Source organism: Pygoscelis adeliae, unplaced genomic scaffold (genome assembly GCF_000699105.1).
Source record: "Pygoscelis adeliae isolate BGI_AS28 unplaced genomic scaffold, ASM69910v1 Scaffold172, whole genome shotgun sequence".
Lineage (NCBI taxonomy): Eukaryota > Metazoa > Chordata > Aves > Sphenisciformes > Spheniscidae > Pygoscelis > Pygoscelis adeliae.
Window position 1 is genome coordinate 6,333,720 of NW_008824338.1, and position 17,485 is coordinate 6,351,204.

The window sequence follows — 17,485 nt, forward strand, 5'->3', positions numbered from 1 at the left end:
ATCAGTGTGGTGTTTCCTTCCCCCCGCCCCCTGGCAGTGCTGGCATGCAGCCAGCCCTCTCTGTCGCCGAGTTCCTCTGTATAATTCTGTGCAATAACACCAGAACTGGCACCCTCCGCCCAGAGAAGCCCACAGCCCAAGGAGGAGCGGAGAGACCAGATAAACTGGTCCTACTTTCCAGAGAGGCCAGAATGGGAGGGGGGAAATGTTAGTGTCATATCAGAGGTGGAGAACCGTGGCACACATTGAATTCAGAAACTCTTGCAGTTACTACAGAACCTGGGGTGGTCTTTGCATTGACTTTCAAAAAGCTTTCAATCCAGCTTAAAGTTTCTTGCCAACAAGTACAAAGCCTATGGCGGAATCAGAAACAAGCAAAATTTCCTGAGCTTCAGCAGTGTTTAAACCACAGAGAGATCCTGCCTGCCCTAAGCAGTGTACACTGCAGGACTGAAATGGAAAATGTAATACTGAAAAATAACTGCAAGGCTCAGGCAGCAAGGCTTTTATTCTTCATCTTTTTCTATATCAGGAATCTCTGCCTTCTGCCTGAATGCACATACTGTGTTTGAAATAATACAACACAATACAAAACCATTAACCTCATGGCTAGAGCACTGACCTCAGTCCAGCTGATAATTGATGTCTTTCCATCGGCAACTAGCATCCTCTTTGGCAGCCTCAGCAGAGGACAAGGACTGAGTGGTCGGAAAAGCAAATTAACCTCTTCCCCTTTGAATCTGTTTTGTCATAGCAAGGATAAGACACGTAAATAAGGCATGTCAGGAAACATACGTTTCTTTCATGTGAGCTGTACCTCTCTGCACAGAGTTCTCTTCCACATAGTTGTCTGTTGTTTTCCCAAAATATTCCCTTTACCTTATTATTAAAAATATATAGTTTACTTTATTTTGTTGGACACATTTAAGTAAAGGATATATAATGCTGTAGAAAAAAAGAAGATATTAACAGTTGAGAGAAGCAGTGGAGAAATTACAGGTTCAAGTTCAAGTTCCCCAATTCCCCAGCCTAATCAAGTGACATTAGCATCTCTGAAAAAAATCCCTCAAAAAAAATCCCAATACCATCCGTCCATTAGATCTCGTTTTTGTAATAGTTTATTAATCTTCTTCTGACTTTATTATGATAGCCTGTGTGCAATTGCAAATTTAACTTTGAGTAATTAAGGAAGATTATTCTACTTTAGTTTCCATATCAAATACTAAAATAACATTTTCTACCTTACAGAACATTATAAGGCTTATTCATGAATGCCCATTAAGTACTTGGAAAGTTTTTTACATTTGTACTGTTAGAAAAATTGTTTCCTTCTACTTCTCTGTGCAGTTTTCTGACATAGAACTACCTCAGGATACGCTACTAAAGCAGTAGGGATGGAGATATCAATAATTCAGCTTTGCCTGGTGATTTTGAAGGATTAAGAGATTTGAAAGCAAACTACAAGTTTTCTCGTGTTACAGGTTTGCCAGCTCTGGTGATAGCAATTGTTTTAGCAAGTGCTAATACAAATGCAAGTCATGTTTATGGCAGAGAGTTATACGGCAAAGACGCTAACGGGCAAGGAGGAGATGACTTGTGAGTATTTCTTTTAATCTCTTACAATTTAGCATTTACAGTCTGAAAAAAAAAAAATAGCACTGGTCAGATTGCTTTGGAAAAGTCAGAAGTGCATTAAACAAGCAAAGTGGGCAAAATCATCTTCTAAATTATTTGAGTCTGAAGTGTGAAGAAGGCTATAAGAAAAATTGGAGGGAAATCTGCATTACCCAATGCCAGGTACAAACACTCCTCTGGTAAAAGAATAATTCATAAGTTTTGTCATGACAATAAAATAAAAGTACCTGTTTTGGTTTATCTTAAATGAAAGCTATATCTTCTAGGTAAGAACAAAGAAAGAAGTAATATAAAAATAGTCTCCTTTGTAAATAAAACAGCCTTTTGTCAATGTAGTTCATTAGCTTTCTATGTTCTTCTCTTGATGTCCAGATAATAATCTCCACATGCCAAAATTTTTATGTGACTGTTTGTTATTTCATTTTCTGTTCCTTGCCTGGCAAAGCTTCATCATAACAAATAAAAATATCATTCTGTATTTTTATTAAAGTGTCATGTTAAGCATTCTGGCCATTTGCTGCTAAAGGAATAAGCTAGATTTCTCACATGGCTGACTGTCAAATGGCTACCTCAAAGGACTACCCGTCCTGCTTCTTCTCCAGAGCTGTCTGAGTTCTCCTTTAGCTCAAGTGGCAGAAACTTGAGATTTTGGCACTGAAGATCCAAGTTTGCCCATTCTGTTACTAAAGCGTCCTATGCTTCACACAGATGAAAGTGGTGGAGCTACTCACACTGAGTCTAAACTTTCCATGATGGGATTGCAGTTCCCACAGCTTGTATCTGAGGTCAGATTTCCTTTTTAAATAGTTTTAACTAAAATGTGGTATAACCCTCAGATTTCTGACATGATACTACTGTGTGCCAAAGTCACACTTAAGATGCCACTGCACTTCATCCTATTTACAAGCAGATAATGGACAAAGGTTTCATTTGAAAGTATAGCTCTGCATCAGTGGAATCAGACATAGACTGATTTTCCTTGTGGTCATATAAATAATTGAAGAATAGTTTGCTTTATCTAAAAATAATCATATTTTTGTATTTTTTTGCAGCTGCTGGATCAAGAGTGAAGTTGTTTTTTATGTGACTTGTGCCGGCTACTTTGGAATCATGTTTCTGATGAACATTGCCATGTTTATTGTGGTGATGGTGCAGATCTGTGGGAGGAATGGGAAAAGAACTAATCGGAGCCTGAAGGAAGAGATCCTGAGGAACCTCCGTAGCGTGGTCAGCCTGACCTTCCTCCTGGGCATGACGTGGGGCTTTGCCTTTTTTGCCTGGGGTCCCTTAACTCTTCCTTTCCTGTACCTCTTCTCCATTTTCAATTCATTGCAAGGTAAGCTGAATTTCTGTTCTGTGAACAAATAATATTTGAGCTGTTGCTGTTCTGGGACATATTTATGTCCAGTTATTTGACTAGATAACTCACATCCAAGCTTTCTGGATCTTTAATAAACGTTATTAGCTTCCCCTTATGTGGAATAATGATACCAACTACACATGGGTTGAATATCTTAGTTAAATTAATTAGTTTTGAGGTCTTTTCAGTAAAATGCACTTTATTATAAATAGTACTATTCCTAACTAACAGTCTGCAGTGATCTCTGTTGAGGTAGATGCTGTATGACCTTCAACATTTCCTTTCACTGATTATAACAAATATAGGAAGCCTCTTTCCTTAATTTATTCCTGTAAGGAATCTGTAAAGCACGTAACTATTTTATTAAGGCATGAGAAGGTCATAAAACAAAATTCAGTCCTGTTTCAGTGGAGAGAGGTAGCACAGAGATGCGGGATGTTCTTTGGTTCTTTAAGGAAAATCCAGCGACTGTTGTAGTCAGCTTATTTTTGTTTCCTGTACTGAAGTTTTGAATATTTTACTTTTCCAACGTAGTTCATCCTTCTAAAAATGCTATAAATTGTAATCAAATGGTTATAAATTACAGAAGTATATAACTGACATTTAAAAGAATTTCAGCTCAGAGCTGAAATTTGCGTATGTACCAAATGACGCAAGAGTCTCCATCTCCGCTTGCCCTACCCGCTAATAAAGAACAACTAAAAACGTAACAAAAAGAAAAAACCAAGAAGGTCATTGGAGAGGCATGTGTTATACCACACACATATTGAGATAAAAAATAAATTTGCCTGAAAAAAACCATAACAAAAAACAAACCAAAGAATGCCAGTGGAGGAGCGTGTCTTATGCCACACAAGTATTGAGATAAAATATAAATTTTCCCAGGGTCAGCAAAATATCTTCCCTTTATGGAAAAAGTACTTAATGTTATGCTGTGTGGATTTTATCTGTTACAGTTGAGACGTATTTACTGCGCTAAAAGATTTATTGAGCTTTCGTGGAAAAAGAATAATGTTGTGGGTTTTGGTTTGGTTCAGTTTCAACCTAAAATGCTAGGCAAAATGGCAAAAATTGTTTGGATGTGGTGTTCTTACTAAAGACTTTTTTTCCAAAGGACAGATTCTGATACTCCCCTAGCAGCATAATAAAGTATTTGCTGCAATGTGTCCGAGTTAGAAATTCAGAAGGGCCTAGAGAGATTAGAAGCATGGGAAGAACATGAAAAAAGATTAAAACTCTGAAAAGCATGCCAAGGATCAAATTCAACAAGTTGTCTGTAACCAGAATTTCCAGTGCAATCAATTAAGCTTGTATGTGCAGAGTGCACATAAGGTTGACCACTACTGCTTAAGTCTCTCTGGAGTAATAGCACTGTTCAATGGAAAATGGATATTTGGAAGGCAGTTAAGTCAGAAGATGAAACAGAAAAACCTGAGGAGTAAATGCAAAAAGAAGAAGAGTGATGAGCTTTTCACGAATTGTGGTAGCAAAGATGGCACAGTATATGTTCAGGCCTGTCACATCAAGCACAGGAAGATAACAATCCCGTATCTAAAAATGCTTATTGCTGTGTCAGAAAGAGCTAGGCAAAGCTAAAGAAACAAGAAAGAGGATGTTTAAAATCACATACAACTGGTGCAGTGCACATGTAGCAGTAAGAGTATGGAATGGAGCAAAGAAAAATTAGGATTTGTATCAGGAAGCATTTCCTAGCAGCAAAAAGCAGTTCAGTATGGCAAGTCTTTCATCAGTATTAGCATGAGCTTAATTATTGAGCCCTCAGTAAATATGTTTGCTCTCTCTCGCAAGTTTTTGAAAACTGCACTGGTATTTTAAGCTATACCAGCAGCCTCCATCAACCTAGTTTTCTGTGCACTGGCAGTGAAAAAGTAAATTGTAGCAACTACTGGTGTTACCGTACTTTGCTATTTCATCTACGTAGGAAATGACTTTTCTCTCTTTGACGCTCAGAGTGAAAAATCTGGGAACATCTCTTTTTTGGCCGCTCATTTTATATATTTGCCTGGGCAAGCCAAATACTTTCAAGTCAGAACCAAGCTAGAGCCAAGCCTAGGGTCTGATTTGGCTCTGGGAAACAAAACCAAAGCTGTATTACTAAAGCACATTGTAAACTTAATGAATAATGAAATACAGAGAAAAAAATTTCAGAGACCAAGCCCAGACAGGGCAAAGGCAAAGTACTTAATGCAGTACATTTGTTTTGTATTACTATAGATATACACATTTTCTTTTTTAACCATTCAGAATGTTCCAAACATTCACCACAATTTAATTAAGCATCAATTTAGTAAGTTTGTAGCTGTACAGAAGTCCTAAGAGGTATTTTGGGCCACAAACAACTGCATAACTCTAAGCCTGTAAGAGCTGCTAGTGACTGCATTGGAATTACTCTGTGCTTAAAACAAATCACACAGAGAAATATTTTACTAAACGCAAACATAGTAACCATAATTCAACAGAGCTTGCATATGGGATGCATTAAGGTGTGTTTGCCTTCCTTAAATTGTGCTTCTCCTTTTTTTTCCCCATCAGCTCTTGAAAAATTTTGCAAAAAACATGTTTCATGACACAACCCTTACTAAAGTTAACTGATCTGAATGGTCACAGCCTGGCGTGACAGCTATAAGCAAATACAAGTCCAGTTCAGTGACAAGCATTCATGCAAAATTAGACCTCAGCACTTTGGAGAAGGGAGGATAATTTTATGCTCCAGAGCAGTTTTGTCCAAGCTATACCCTGCCATTGTGTTCTACCAGCTGAAACATAGTAGGCATTAGTATACGGAGCTATGCATTGTGATCATAAAGGAACAGTCTTAGGGGGTGGCACTTAACCCTGTTTGCCCACATTATGTAGCATTTATTCATGTTTAAGATATAATCATGAGGGATTTGGCGGTAACATTTTGCCATCAGGTGTTCAGCCCCAGGTTGGCTCTCTCCCAGTGAATAAGAGTAAAACAAGAACAGGCCAAGCCGGAGAACAAGAGAAGATTCCACAGCCAGTGCCTGCCTGGGAAGTGCCAGGAGCATATGAGATTTCCAACTTCTATATTTAGCTCCAAAGTATCTCTGTAGAATGATGAAATCATACCATACACCCAGCTGAGACCTTCTTTACCACATGGTAGATGCTTATCTTCTGTCTTGAAAATAAAGCTTACACAATTGCATAAGAAATATGAACTCTACAAAAACATTCTTAAACACATTTATTGCGATTGCATGCACAAACCAGGTAATTTTCTTCAGAAGTAAGTAGCTGGACACCTAATTAGTGCTTATGAACATATTCTTACCATCTTCATAATCATTTCAAGTACGTGCATGTGATACACATACATCCAAGTGTGCTTTTTCAGGGCACTCTTTAGTGCCAATTACAAGACTTCTGGTTTTAAAAGAATACAGCCCACAGTTCTGTAGATGTGGAACGGGAGGAGATAAAATATCTTCTTGCTGATATAATAGTGTCTGTATTTACTTTGCAATCTGGCTCTTGCTGTTGCAAAATATTCATTTGGTTCAAAGAAAAAACCTTTCAATTATTTTCCTCTAAGCAAAAAAAAAAAAAATTAAAAGATCCACACTGAGCTGGATCTAAATCAACAGTGTCAATAAAAGGGGCCCTATTATCTCTCTTCTGATATCCCAAGCACTTACATAGCAGCTAGAGGATGGGACAGCTTTAATTAATTTCCATACCTCTTAAATGAGGCATAGATGACAATAAGAAAACGTTATGATTTTCCTTTGCTTGTACTTCATAGTCTTTTGTTAGCAGATTTTAGTTAATCTATTTGTCTATTTATAAATACATGCTTCATTTGCTTTTGTCACAGGTTTATTTATATTTGTATTCCATTGTGCTATGAAAGAAAATGTGCAGAAACAATGGAGGAGACATCTCTGTTGCGGCAGATTCCGACTGGCGGACAATTCAGGTAAAAGCAATTCACAGCTCCCCTCCTTAGATGCTGCAATAGTCCATAAAAGTCCAGATGAACAGCTTGCTATGTTATTTTTAATATAATACAATGTAAGCCAGAGATGTGGAAAAATAGATTAATCATAGGCTGTCACTTCGCTTCAGTACTAACAATTGCCAAGGGACTTTTCAGGTATCACTTCATAAAAATTCTCAAGTCTTCTCTTTCAGTTTTCCACTGAAAGCAGCTGGTAGATTTTGTGGTGCTGTAAGCATGGTTTTGGAAGGCCCTTTGGACCCTGAAAAAAAAAAATAAATTAATAAAGATCCAGAGATTCAAACTCCGTCATTCAAAAGTCGATCTTATTCCTTTTCTCCTACGTTACAGTGTGTTGACTGAATTGTGTGGACTGTTAGGTGGATGTATGAGCAATTCTTAAAAGGCAGATAGAAACACTCTGACGTCTTTTGTTTTTATCCTTGCCTTTTCAAACTGCTCTGTCCTTCACCGTATAACTCAGAGAGACCATTACAGACTCAAACATAGAAAATTCCTTTAGCAGAAGCCTGATTAGGTTCCAGAATTGAAGTTCATCTTTATCTGCGACTCTCGGAGAGAAAGGAGAGCAGTTGGTTTCGACATTTTGCAGTGCAACACTTGGGACGCTGCATTTATAGTCTCCTGCACCTTTGGCCATCTCGGATGGCATTAGACTCCTGTGTTTAGGCAACTGGATCTTGCTTTGCTGTCTGATGTAATGATTTTGGACCATATAATTCTCGCTCATATGGTTCTTGCTCAATGACCAGGGTTGAAATCTACAGTAAGGTGGCATAGGCTCATTGCCTAGCAAGGTAAGCCAGTCTATCCCAGAAAATAACAGTGCTCCAAATACCCTTTGGAAGTTGTTCCAGTGTAAGAGCCTGTTGTGTTCATGGTTCGGACAAAACCCTTCAGATGTGAACTACTGAATAACTATTATTCATGTTTATTAATAATGCACCAATATGCTAAACCCTACAACAACAAGTGCAAATCCACTAGTATGTACTATCTACCTCAGCAGATCAAGCCTTCAAACGATAAGACCTTTGCAAATGCTCCCATCCATCCCTTTCCTATCTATCCCTTTGGATTTCTCTGTTCAGGTGATGAAACTTTGGCATCCTTATACTGCTACAGATCTTCACTGCTCTCCTGCATCCTGGAAAGCCAGATCTTGCAGTTCTACCATCCAGCCAAATGATTGTTAGAGTGTTAGAGCCACCAATTTTAACTACTGTGGTAAACAGCAAAGTAAATCAAGTTGGAATAATAATTGTGTTTCTTAAGAACCAAAGAGGCTATCTGACAGGAAAAGGATAGGCTGTTGTAAACAACGTTAAGAAATGCATCTGATACTTGAAATGTTCATAACTGAGTAAATTAGGCATTTAGTACCTATGGTAATGATTTACTTAAAACTTTTCAATCATTTTTAGATTGGAGCAAAACAGCAACCAATATTATAAAGAAGAGTTCTGATAATCTTGGGAAATCCTTATCCTCTAGTTCCATCGGCTCTAATTCAACCTACTTAACATCCAAATCAAAATCTACAACGAATACGTATTGCAAACGAAACAGCCATACAGGTGAGTTCTTGCACTGTAACACAGTGCATCTGTAAATAAGTAGTTTCATGTTAAAGGTACAGTAGGGATTTCTGCTGAAAGGTTAATTTGAGAAAATGTCACCAATTCACTTAGTTTCAGTATTTTTAAAATATATGTTACTGTTTAATAAGACTCAACCTAATATACGATACATCCAATACACAATTCTGCTGTGGGTATGTTCCCATACTAAACAAAGTAGGCGTGACAAAAGCAAACCTTACTTTTTTATAGCATTTTCACCTCTTTGGCTAAAAGAAGGTAAGTCTTATTACCCCATTGTAAACACAGAGTAACCAAAAGCACAGGGAGATGACGTTCATTGCCCAAGGTGACATGAAAACTAGCAGCACAGCTGGAAATAGGAATCGAGTCTTCTGAACCCAAGTCCACAGTTGATTCACTTGGTCAAACTGCTTCCATTTAACTGTGACACATTTATGGGTAAAGAGACAAATGGAGGCTACTTGGAAATTGATACTGTGTTCCCAGAGCATGCATTGTCTTTCCCTTCTACAAATAGCATGCCATATCGACTGCTTATTTATTTAGATGTCAATGGTGTATGTAATAAAAGGCATAATCTGTATTCCACTCATACCATAAAAATGTGCTCATTTTAAGAACACTTTAAAGGAGCAAAAAAAGAGAGGAGCTGGAATGATTTGCAAGTCTGTTTGCTTATGTCTGAGATAATATTTCAGAAAATCACTTAAATAGTTCAGATTTTTTTGAAACTGCATTTTTGTGAACTCATGTCTTTGTCCTGTATAAAGTCACGTAATATGATCACAGAATCCTCTTCTGAAACATAGTGGAAATAAAATCTGTGCACATATTTAACACAAAGATGTATTTACTTGCTATAAAATATTTGTTAGAAGCAATGCTGAGATATGAAATACATGATTTTACTGGAAGGAAAGTTATGTTGTTTATTAAGTATACATTATTTTCAGAAGTCCCCAGTGTCTCATTTATGATGGTACAGCCTCCTTTCTCGATATTTGGTATAGTTTCCAGGAAATACCTTCTTTTTTTATTGACGATCATTACCTGGATCAGTTAGGCACACAATTTTTGTCTATAAATCCCCTTTTTTAAGAATTACATTGTTATTTTCTCACTAACCAATATTCAGTGCATCCATTAGCATGAGGGGTTGTGCATCAGGTGTTTTAAGAATGTAAACCTTTTTTGGTTATTGACACTATATATGAAGTACATTTGCTTTGAATACAGTAAAAATGAGCGGTATCTTAGAAATTCCCCAGTGTACCCGAGCTTGCTCTCAGGACTGCCATTCACAGCCCCGCTGGGAGCGCGCAGCTGGCACCTGCCTCCCCAAGGTGCCTCTCCATGCTGCCATCTCCAGTTTGATGCGCACGCGCCCAGCTGCCCTGAGCAAGCTGTCTTCAGCTCTCTCCTATGGAGTGACACTTCTGTCAGCAGTCTTCCATGAACAGCGTCTATAATATCCACCGATCACTGTGCTACTATCAATTTAATAATAGAGGAGGAGAGCATCGTGCCCTTTCCGCTGCAAAGCATTCTCTGTTCGGCAGACAGAGAATTCCCATTTGTACTCCTGGCAGATCAACCTTTAGACCCTTGGTATTGGGATTAATCATAAAAATATGCTTAAATGTTTTGTTGGACTTAGGGCTTTTTATCAGTCTCACAGTTAAGGAGACTTAGTGCTGGAGGTTTTGCAATGCGTTCTTGAAGCAAAACAATAAAACAGTTCCAGGTAAGAAGTAGTAAGTTAAAAGAAACTTGCAGTTAGGAACATACTCATGTACTTTCTTCAAAAGTGGTGAACTTAATCCCATGGATAAATTATTTCCTAAAAGGGATTGCAGTTTGTAATGCAATCATAGTTTGTAATGTGATTGTTTGCTGGACGTTAAGGGAATACCACAGTTTTCTCTATATTTTTAAAATATGAATACATTTTGCTTTGACCTCTGAAAATACACATTTTATTGTGATACTCCAAAGGAATTTTTGCTAACATTAGCGGTTTAAATACTGACATATCTTCTTACCTGTTAAAATAATAGAAAATAACATTAAGATTCTGATTTTTAATACAGCTAAACTTCTCAGTTTGATGTCTTAGGTAAATTGCAGGCAAATAATGTAATGGCAACATGTCTTGGCAACTCTTGTTAATATGGTTGTAATGTGCTCCCTGGAATTGACACAAGCATTCATGTGTTTGTGGTATAGATAATGTCTTCTAAGGCCCTTTCCTCATCAGTGGTGGAGCATTACAGGTAAAGTGAGAATTGCTTTTGTTGAATGCATGGTTTGAACAGGGTGGAGGGATGCCACTTGCATGATGTCCTCATTGACACAAAGGACTTTGCTAATCAGAAACGCTGCTTGTTTCTCACTATTACATCCTGTGCCATTGATGCTGAATCAAAGGATAAGTGTGCTTCAAACTCTGGGTGTCTGCACTCTGCATGGGGCATGAAGCATTTGGAAGATACCATTTTAGAAAACAGACCATGCCCTGACATTAATGCCTGTGTGCAGTAGTCTGGGGAAGGGAGATTAAGTTGGAACACCCATACACAAAACATACATTAAAAAGCAAAAATGATCTGATTGAGTCCTAGAAATTTTTTGAATATTTTTGAAAGTTATTACAGAAATTTTAAGGTACCGTATTTCTATTTGGTCTATGGCCATTATGGAATTAGTCTTCTAGCCATTGTTTTTTCATATCCAGTCACACCCAAAGTAAGTCTGAATGACAAACTATATATGCCTAAAAGCCATGCTGTGAACTGCCGGTTGAATGCAGAATGCACTGATTGGGACGCAAATATTGGGTGGACCCTACTGGGTGGACGAAAGAAATCACTTTGGCATCTTGTGGCCCTGCCTGTCCACGGGTCTGACACAAACTTGTTGTAGAGAGTACTTAAATACCATATATAACACTTCTATGAATTAGAAGTTAAGATTATTTCTGCAGTGAATTTGGTGATACAACTCCCATTTACTTCAGTAATACAGGATTTTAACCTTGTACTTGGGTGTGAAGCCCATTGGGCTAAAAAAAAGAGGGCCCCACTGCTTTCAAAGGATTTACATAATTTCTGTGCATGCAAATTTCATGAGGAAATAGCTGGTATTTAACAATGTAATGATGCCTTGTGAAAAAAAGTGTACATATTTGCAAGGAATTTCAAAAACCTTCCCTAAAGACTAAGAATTAACTTTTCATCTTTGTAATAACATATTCAATATGTAGAAAAACTTGAAAATGTAGTAGCATTGGCTAATAACTGCATACATTTGAAAGGCACACAGTACCCAGCAGTTTGCTATTGGACATGAAGTTATTTGCTGCGATTCATGGACATTCTTGCGTGCTTTGAAAAAATCATTCTGATATGCCTGAACATGCCTGTTTCTTTTTTCATGGGTACAACTGTTTTGATTTCTCGCTCTGCAATCCATTTCTCCTTCATGCGACACTTTATACTCTTTTATGGCTTGATATCATGACTTCTGCAGGGGCGGGTTACTTTTCTGTTTATTTTTAATTATTTATTTATTTCTATAAGAAACAAGTTTTGTATGAAATCATAGTTTAAATAATACGAAAAATTGTTAAATGATCCTTTACCAAGGAATTTTGAAGGTGATTTCACCAAGGTCTTGTAAACAGCCATCAAAAATGTCACTTGTAGAAAACATTGCTTCACAGGGTACGCCATCTTACTGTCAGCTTGCGATGGTCCAAACCTTGCCCGGCTTAAGAGAATTAATACCAGCTTTATTCACTACAGCAGAAGAGACAAGAAAGCTCATTAGGACAATGTACTTGAGAAAATGAGATACAGGCTCTCTCCTTCTCATTGCTCACTACATGAGCTCTACCTACTGACCGTTCTCCGAACAGCAATACTGTTAGCTGCTGAAGCAGACTTTCCCAGCCTAGCTGGGAATTGCCTTGCTCCTTTTTCTCTTCAGCAACACCCTTGGCTTATAGCACATGAACTCTGAAGGGGTGCCAGTTTTCTGCATCTTTTCCTCCCCACGGTTGTTCAGGCTGTACCCTCCACATTATGGAAAAGACAAGGTGATGCTAGGCAAGCACAAAGTTTAGGTCAGTTTTGGCTCTGGTTAACTGATTTAAGATGCAAGTCATCTTGCGCTACATTCTGCGCAAAATACTTTATTTCTGTGCATAGCTTAAAACCTCCACTGTTGAAATAATTAAATCCATTTACTGTCATTTTCCACTACTTTATTGTATGAAGATATTATTTACCAGATGTTATGGAGGTCAACCCTCTTCCAGTGCTATCAAAATGTTTTTAGTTTGTAAGATTCAAAGCATCAACAGTAAATTAATATATTAAAGGGCAATAGGAGTCAGTTATACTTTAGGTAAAATAACAGGGGGATAATTTCAAGAGAGACCTGAGAGGTCTGCCCACAAGACTAGGCGTCTGAAAAGAATTTAGAAGAAGCAATGCCAAGCCAAAAAGTTGTTTGCTGGCTTTGTTAGGGCAGTAATTTCATTCAGCAGTAGTGGCAATTGAAGGCGTATCTATGTGGGAGTGACACACCTCTTAAACTGTGAGTTTGCTTAAGAAGCCCTAACTTCTTGTTGCCTTTTCCTCTTCCTAGAGAATGTTTTTCGTGACAAACCATCTTCAAAATTTGCCCAGGAGGATGGAGAACAGACATCAATCATCCCTGTCCACCAGGTCATTGACAAGGTCAAGGGATACTGCAATCCTCACTCCGACAATTTCTATAAAAATATCATCATGTCCGACACATTTAGTCACAGCACAAAGTTCTAACTGAGCTTCTGAATTTTTTGGACCAAAGGAAGACAAAAGTCTGCCTGGAATTGAGAATACTGGATGTTGTAGAATGTGACCTGTTTAGTACTTTTTTCCCAGTTTATAATGTTCTCCAGTTAACAGCCTCCACTCGAGGACCAATTTCTCTACCTTTTTACTGTTGTGGAAAAAGACAATTTTCCACCACGGTATTGAGCTGTTTTTAAATGTGTACCAGCCAACATGATGCCTGGACAGCTAATTGTGATCCTGTGTAAATATTTTTTAAGACTGAAGAGCCACAAGCCTAACTCTAAATTATATAGTCCAAACAGAAGCAAGTCTTGACTCCTGGAGAAAATAGCAGACATGTCACGCAGTACAGGCAAGCTCTTATTGAACAGTTTACTGATGGTCTTTTTCTTTTGAAGAATATGGATTTCCCCTACGACACTTGTTAGAGTCTTGCTTCCTGACTGTCTAGTGCTGTCTGTTCTTTATTCGTAAGTGAATAAACCCCTAACACCAGTGTTAAAGGGTTATTTTAAACCATTTTTGACTAAATAGACCTAATCATGCAAATCTTGCTTACCAAAACAGTATGTGCTGTAAATTCAGGCTATTTTGTATCCATGTACATAGAAACACACTTAATTACATAGATGTGCTGGCTGAGAAGGGCGTGCAGGTTGCTAGTAACTCTTGCAAATTTTAAGCCCATTGATATGTATGGAAACAGACGGTTGTACGTATCATTTGCTTCTGTGCAGAACAAGTACACAGGTAAATCCAAAGTTTACACAAAGTCATGTTTCAACACTTATTGATTGGTATGTATGAAATGTGGCACCTCCCATCGCAATTCTATGTTTAATGTTCTTTTTCACTAAACAAAATAGAAGACATTCAACTATATATAGATATATAAAAATATACCTAGATCTCTCTCCACACATTTTTATAATAATGCACATGGTAAATATGACAGAGGAAACCACAATGTGTACCACAGACAATCTAAGAACAATGAATGGTGCTAAAACTTTAATATTTAAATACAAGCTGAATACTTTGGAAACCCATGGGTTCATTTGTCAGTCTCTGTACTTCAGATATACTGTATGCATAGACACCTCCATCAGATGGCATTGCAACATTAGAATAACCTGGAATACATTTACCAGTAATAAATAAATAACATCTTTCCGGGCACGTAACGTTATCAGTATCAGTATCCCTCTCCTGCCCCCCCGGTTGGTTGACTTGTTTGAGATTGTTGGAGGCGCAGAGTTTAAACGGTGTTCAGGCAACATTAGGGAATTTCGCATTGCTATTCTGTGTGCATAACGACACTGTGTGTGTGTGCAGAGAAGAGACAAGAGCATAAAATGCTTACTTGTTTTAATCTCTGTAAATGTGTGACACATTAGCATGTGGCCATGACTGCCAAAAGTGCATCTCTCCTCATGAAGCACCTCTCGCCCCGTGACAGGTTTTGTAAAAATTGTAACTGCACGTGTCGCTGAAAGCATGGGCCAAAACATCAAAGGAATTTTCAAACAATGTTTTCAGAGGAGAATGTCTCCTAATGGGAACCTTCATTTTTAAAAAGGCTTTTTTTTAACCAAAGTATTTTTAGCCAAATGTTTAATTAATTGTATTCAGAAGGCGACCAGAAAGTTGTGCTGTGAGATTTTTCAGTTGCCAAGCAGGTGGATGTTCAATGATTAGGGATGTGGATTTGTGCCTTTCTCTGCTCTTTGCACACGCTTTTGCGTGCAGAGATCATTTAATGCTGTGACCGCACAAATGGTGTCTTTTCCCTGGCTGCAAACACCTGGCGGGAGGAGGATGTCCTGACGGTATTCCGTCCAGAAACACTGCTGTCGCTACATGGACCATAACGAAACCTCAGTCTCGTAACTGCAAATGCTTACATGGTGGAATGAATGAAAGTCAACCCAGTTCACTTAAAATGTAATTATTAGCGGGGATGAGTGTTGTCAGATATCTTTAATAAGGGAAATAATTTGGGGAGATATTATGTACAAGCATTTACTGAACATATATTTTATCATCCCACTTGCTTAACTACTGTAGATAATAGTGTTCACATAGCAGCTTACTGTGAGATTTCTACCTGATTAAGGTGTTCAGAAGTGAAGAGAAGGAAAACCAAACATTCCTGAAAAAATGAGGAATCAATAAAACATAATAGATTAGTAAAATATAAATAAAAAGCAAACACAGTATCCGGACTGAAGCTGAGCTGTAACCTGTCAGTTTAATGTACAGCTACCTATGTTTTTGCTGATTTAAGATTTTTTTCTCCTTTTTTACTACCATGTAGTAATCTTAAACTGTCTGTGTCAGTTAGATGCTCTTGAATGCTCTCAGTTCTACAGTGTAAAGCTTCTACTTTGTAGTTGACATGCTGTAACCTCCCTTGTATATATTTATTTATTTGTGAGGTTAAATATGTCAAATATATTTAGCTCTATAATGACTGTTCTTGTTACTTTAAAACTAAGCTTCTGCTTCATCATAGAAGAGGGAAAGAATAATGTCTTATATATGTTTTTTCCAAACACTTTGTGAAACAATTTACTGTATTTCTATCTTTTACAAGTACGAGGAAACATGTCAGTGTAATTTGTAATACTAGTCAGTGGAATATAGTGTTAACGGGTTTGAAGATGGACTGAAGTGGAAAGAAACATTTTCAAGTAAACATTCTTGGTGTTAGTGTTCCAAATAATTAAAGTCTTTTAATAGTGAATCATTGATTTTTTTTTTTTCTTTTTTAGTGGTTTATGGCAAAAATTACTCAGTGGAATTCTGGAAAATAATCTTGTGTTTATTAAGTATGCAAGACAGGTACACGCCTAGCCAAAATGTTGGAAATAAATGTGCAAGACTAACTACATCTCATCAGAGGAATGCATTTTGCAGAATATGCTTTTCCCTTTTGTGATTTACTCAATGCCACATCCAGTGAATGATCTGAAAGTTATGCAAGTTCATTTATTTATGGTAGCAGTCATGTCATAGAAATGAAAGGAAAATCAAGGCAACAGATAATATGCTGGGATGATCTTTTAGAAGTAATACAAATGAATAATGTAAAACTCAGGAGTTATTTCTATTCATATGTTTGTTTCCAGCTGAATGTAGTCCCTCATTACTAATATCTTGATTTAACTTGTAATCATGCTTTGACTGATCACTGTTGACATATTTTAGTCAGCCAATCACTTGATTAATACTAATATATAAACATTAGATGTAACACACTAATGGCCTACCTTTAAATGTTTACCTTTAAAGAACACGGAAGCCTGCTGAAATGTGTCAGATCTGCTCCCCCGTATTTAAGCCATCATAGAAAATGCACAGAATATGAAGATTTAGCAGTAATAGTTTTAGAAAGCAATCAAAAACAACCCCGTGTGAGAAATGGCATTTATTAATGAGGATGCTGGGTATGCTTGTGGACGGTCTCTCCATGTGTGTCTGTGGACAGTGAACACTACCCTTGAGCTTTATGCCTTGAACGGTGTGGGAGGACCCTCTGAGGGAAGGAGGCCAGTTTTTTTTTTCCAAGTAGGATCTTGGCAGATGCCAAACTTGTAAGGAGTGATTTGCAGCGTTTGGGGGTGGATTTATTTTTCTCCTCGTTTCATCACTTTTTAAATATCAAGAACAATTTTATTTTAATCCTCTACTGTTAACAGCTTCCTACTGTAACCCATTGAGTTACATAAAATGCCACTTCATTTTATTACTTTTGAAAGGCTGATCTATAATCAGACACATCTATGTAACCACAGGGACAGCTACCAAGTTATAGGGCAGCAGTGTGTCATTCATAGAGCCATTATAAAAAGTTGTTATGCATTTACTATATATAAAGACGTAAAACCATATATGGGTCAGCAAATTAGGCAAAGGGCTTAGAAGTTAATGTCAGGGAAACCAATCATGCAAACCAGTCATTTCATGCCCACTGCTCCAGCCACTGCTATGCTAAGGAGGCTTTCCCCTTCACCCTCCGTTTAGCCGGTCTTTG

The 17,485-nt window shown here is 37.6% G+C and overlaps 1 protein-coding gene across 1 annotated transcript in view; it reads left to right on the top strand.

The window, feature by feature from the left end:
- The window catches only part of GPR126 (G protein-coupled receptor 126), a 106,565-nt gene extending 93,131 nt beyond the window's left edge, over positions 1 to 13,434 (top strand). Inside the window, exons 20-24 of the mRNA XM_009319108.1 lie at positions 1,482 to 1,596; positions 2,688 to 2,971; positions 6,858 to 6,959; positions 8,426 to 8,578; positions 13,256 to 13,434. Of these exons, the coding sequence (XP_009317383.1) occupies positions 1,482 to 1,596; positions 2,688 to 2,971; positions 6,858 to 6,959; positions 8,426 to 8,578; positions 13,256 to 13,434 (833 nt within the window). The remainder of the gene's footprint in view (positions 1 to 1,481; positions 1,597 to 2,687; positions 2,972 to 6,857; positions 6,960 to 8,425; positions 8,579 to 13,255) is intronic.
- Positions 13,435 to 17,485: the final 4,051 nt, after the last annotated feature.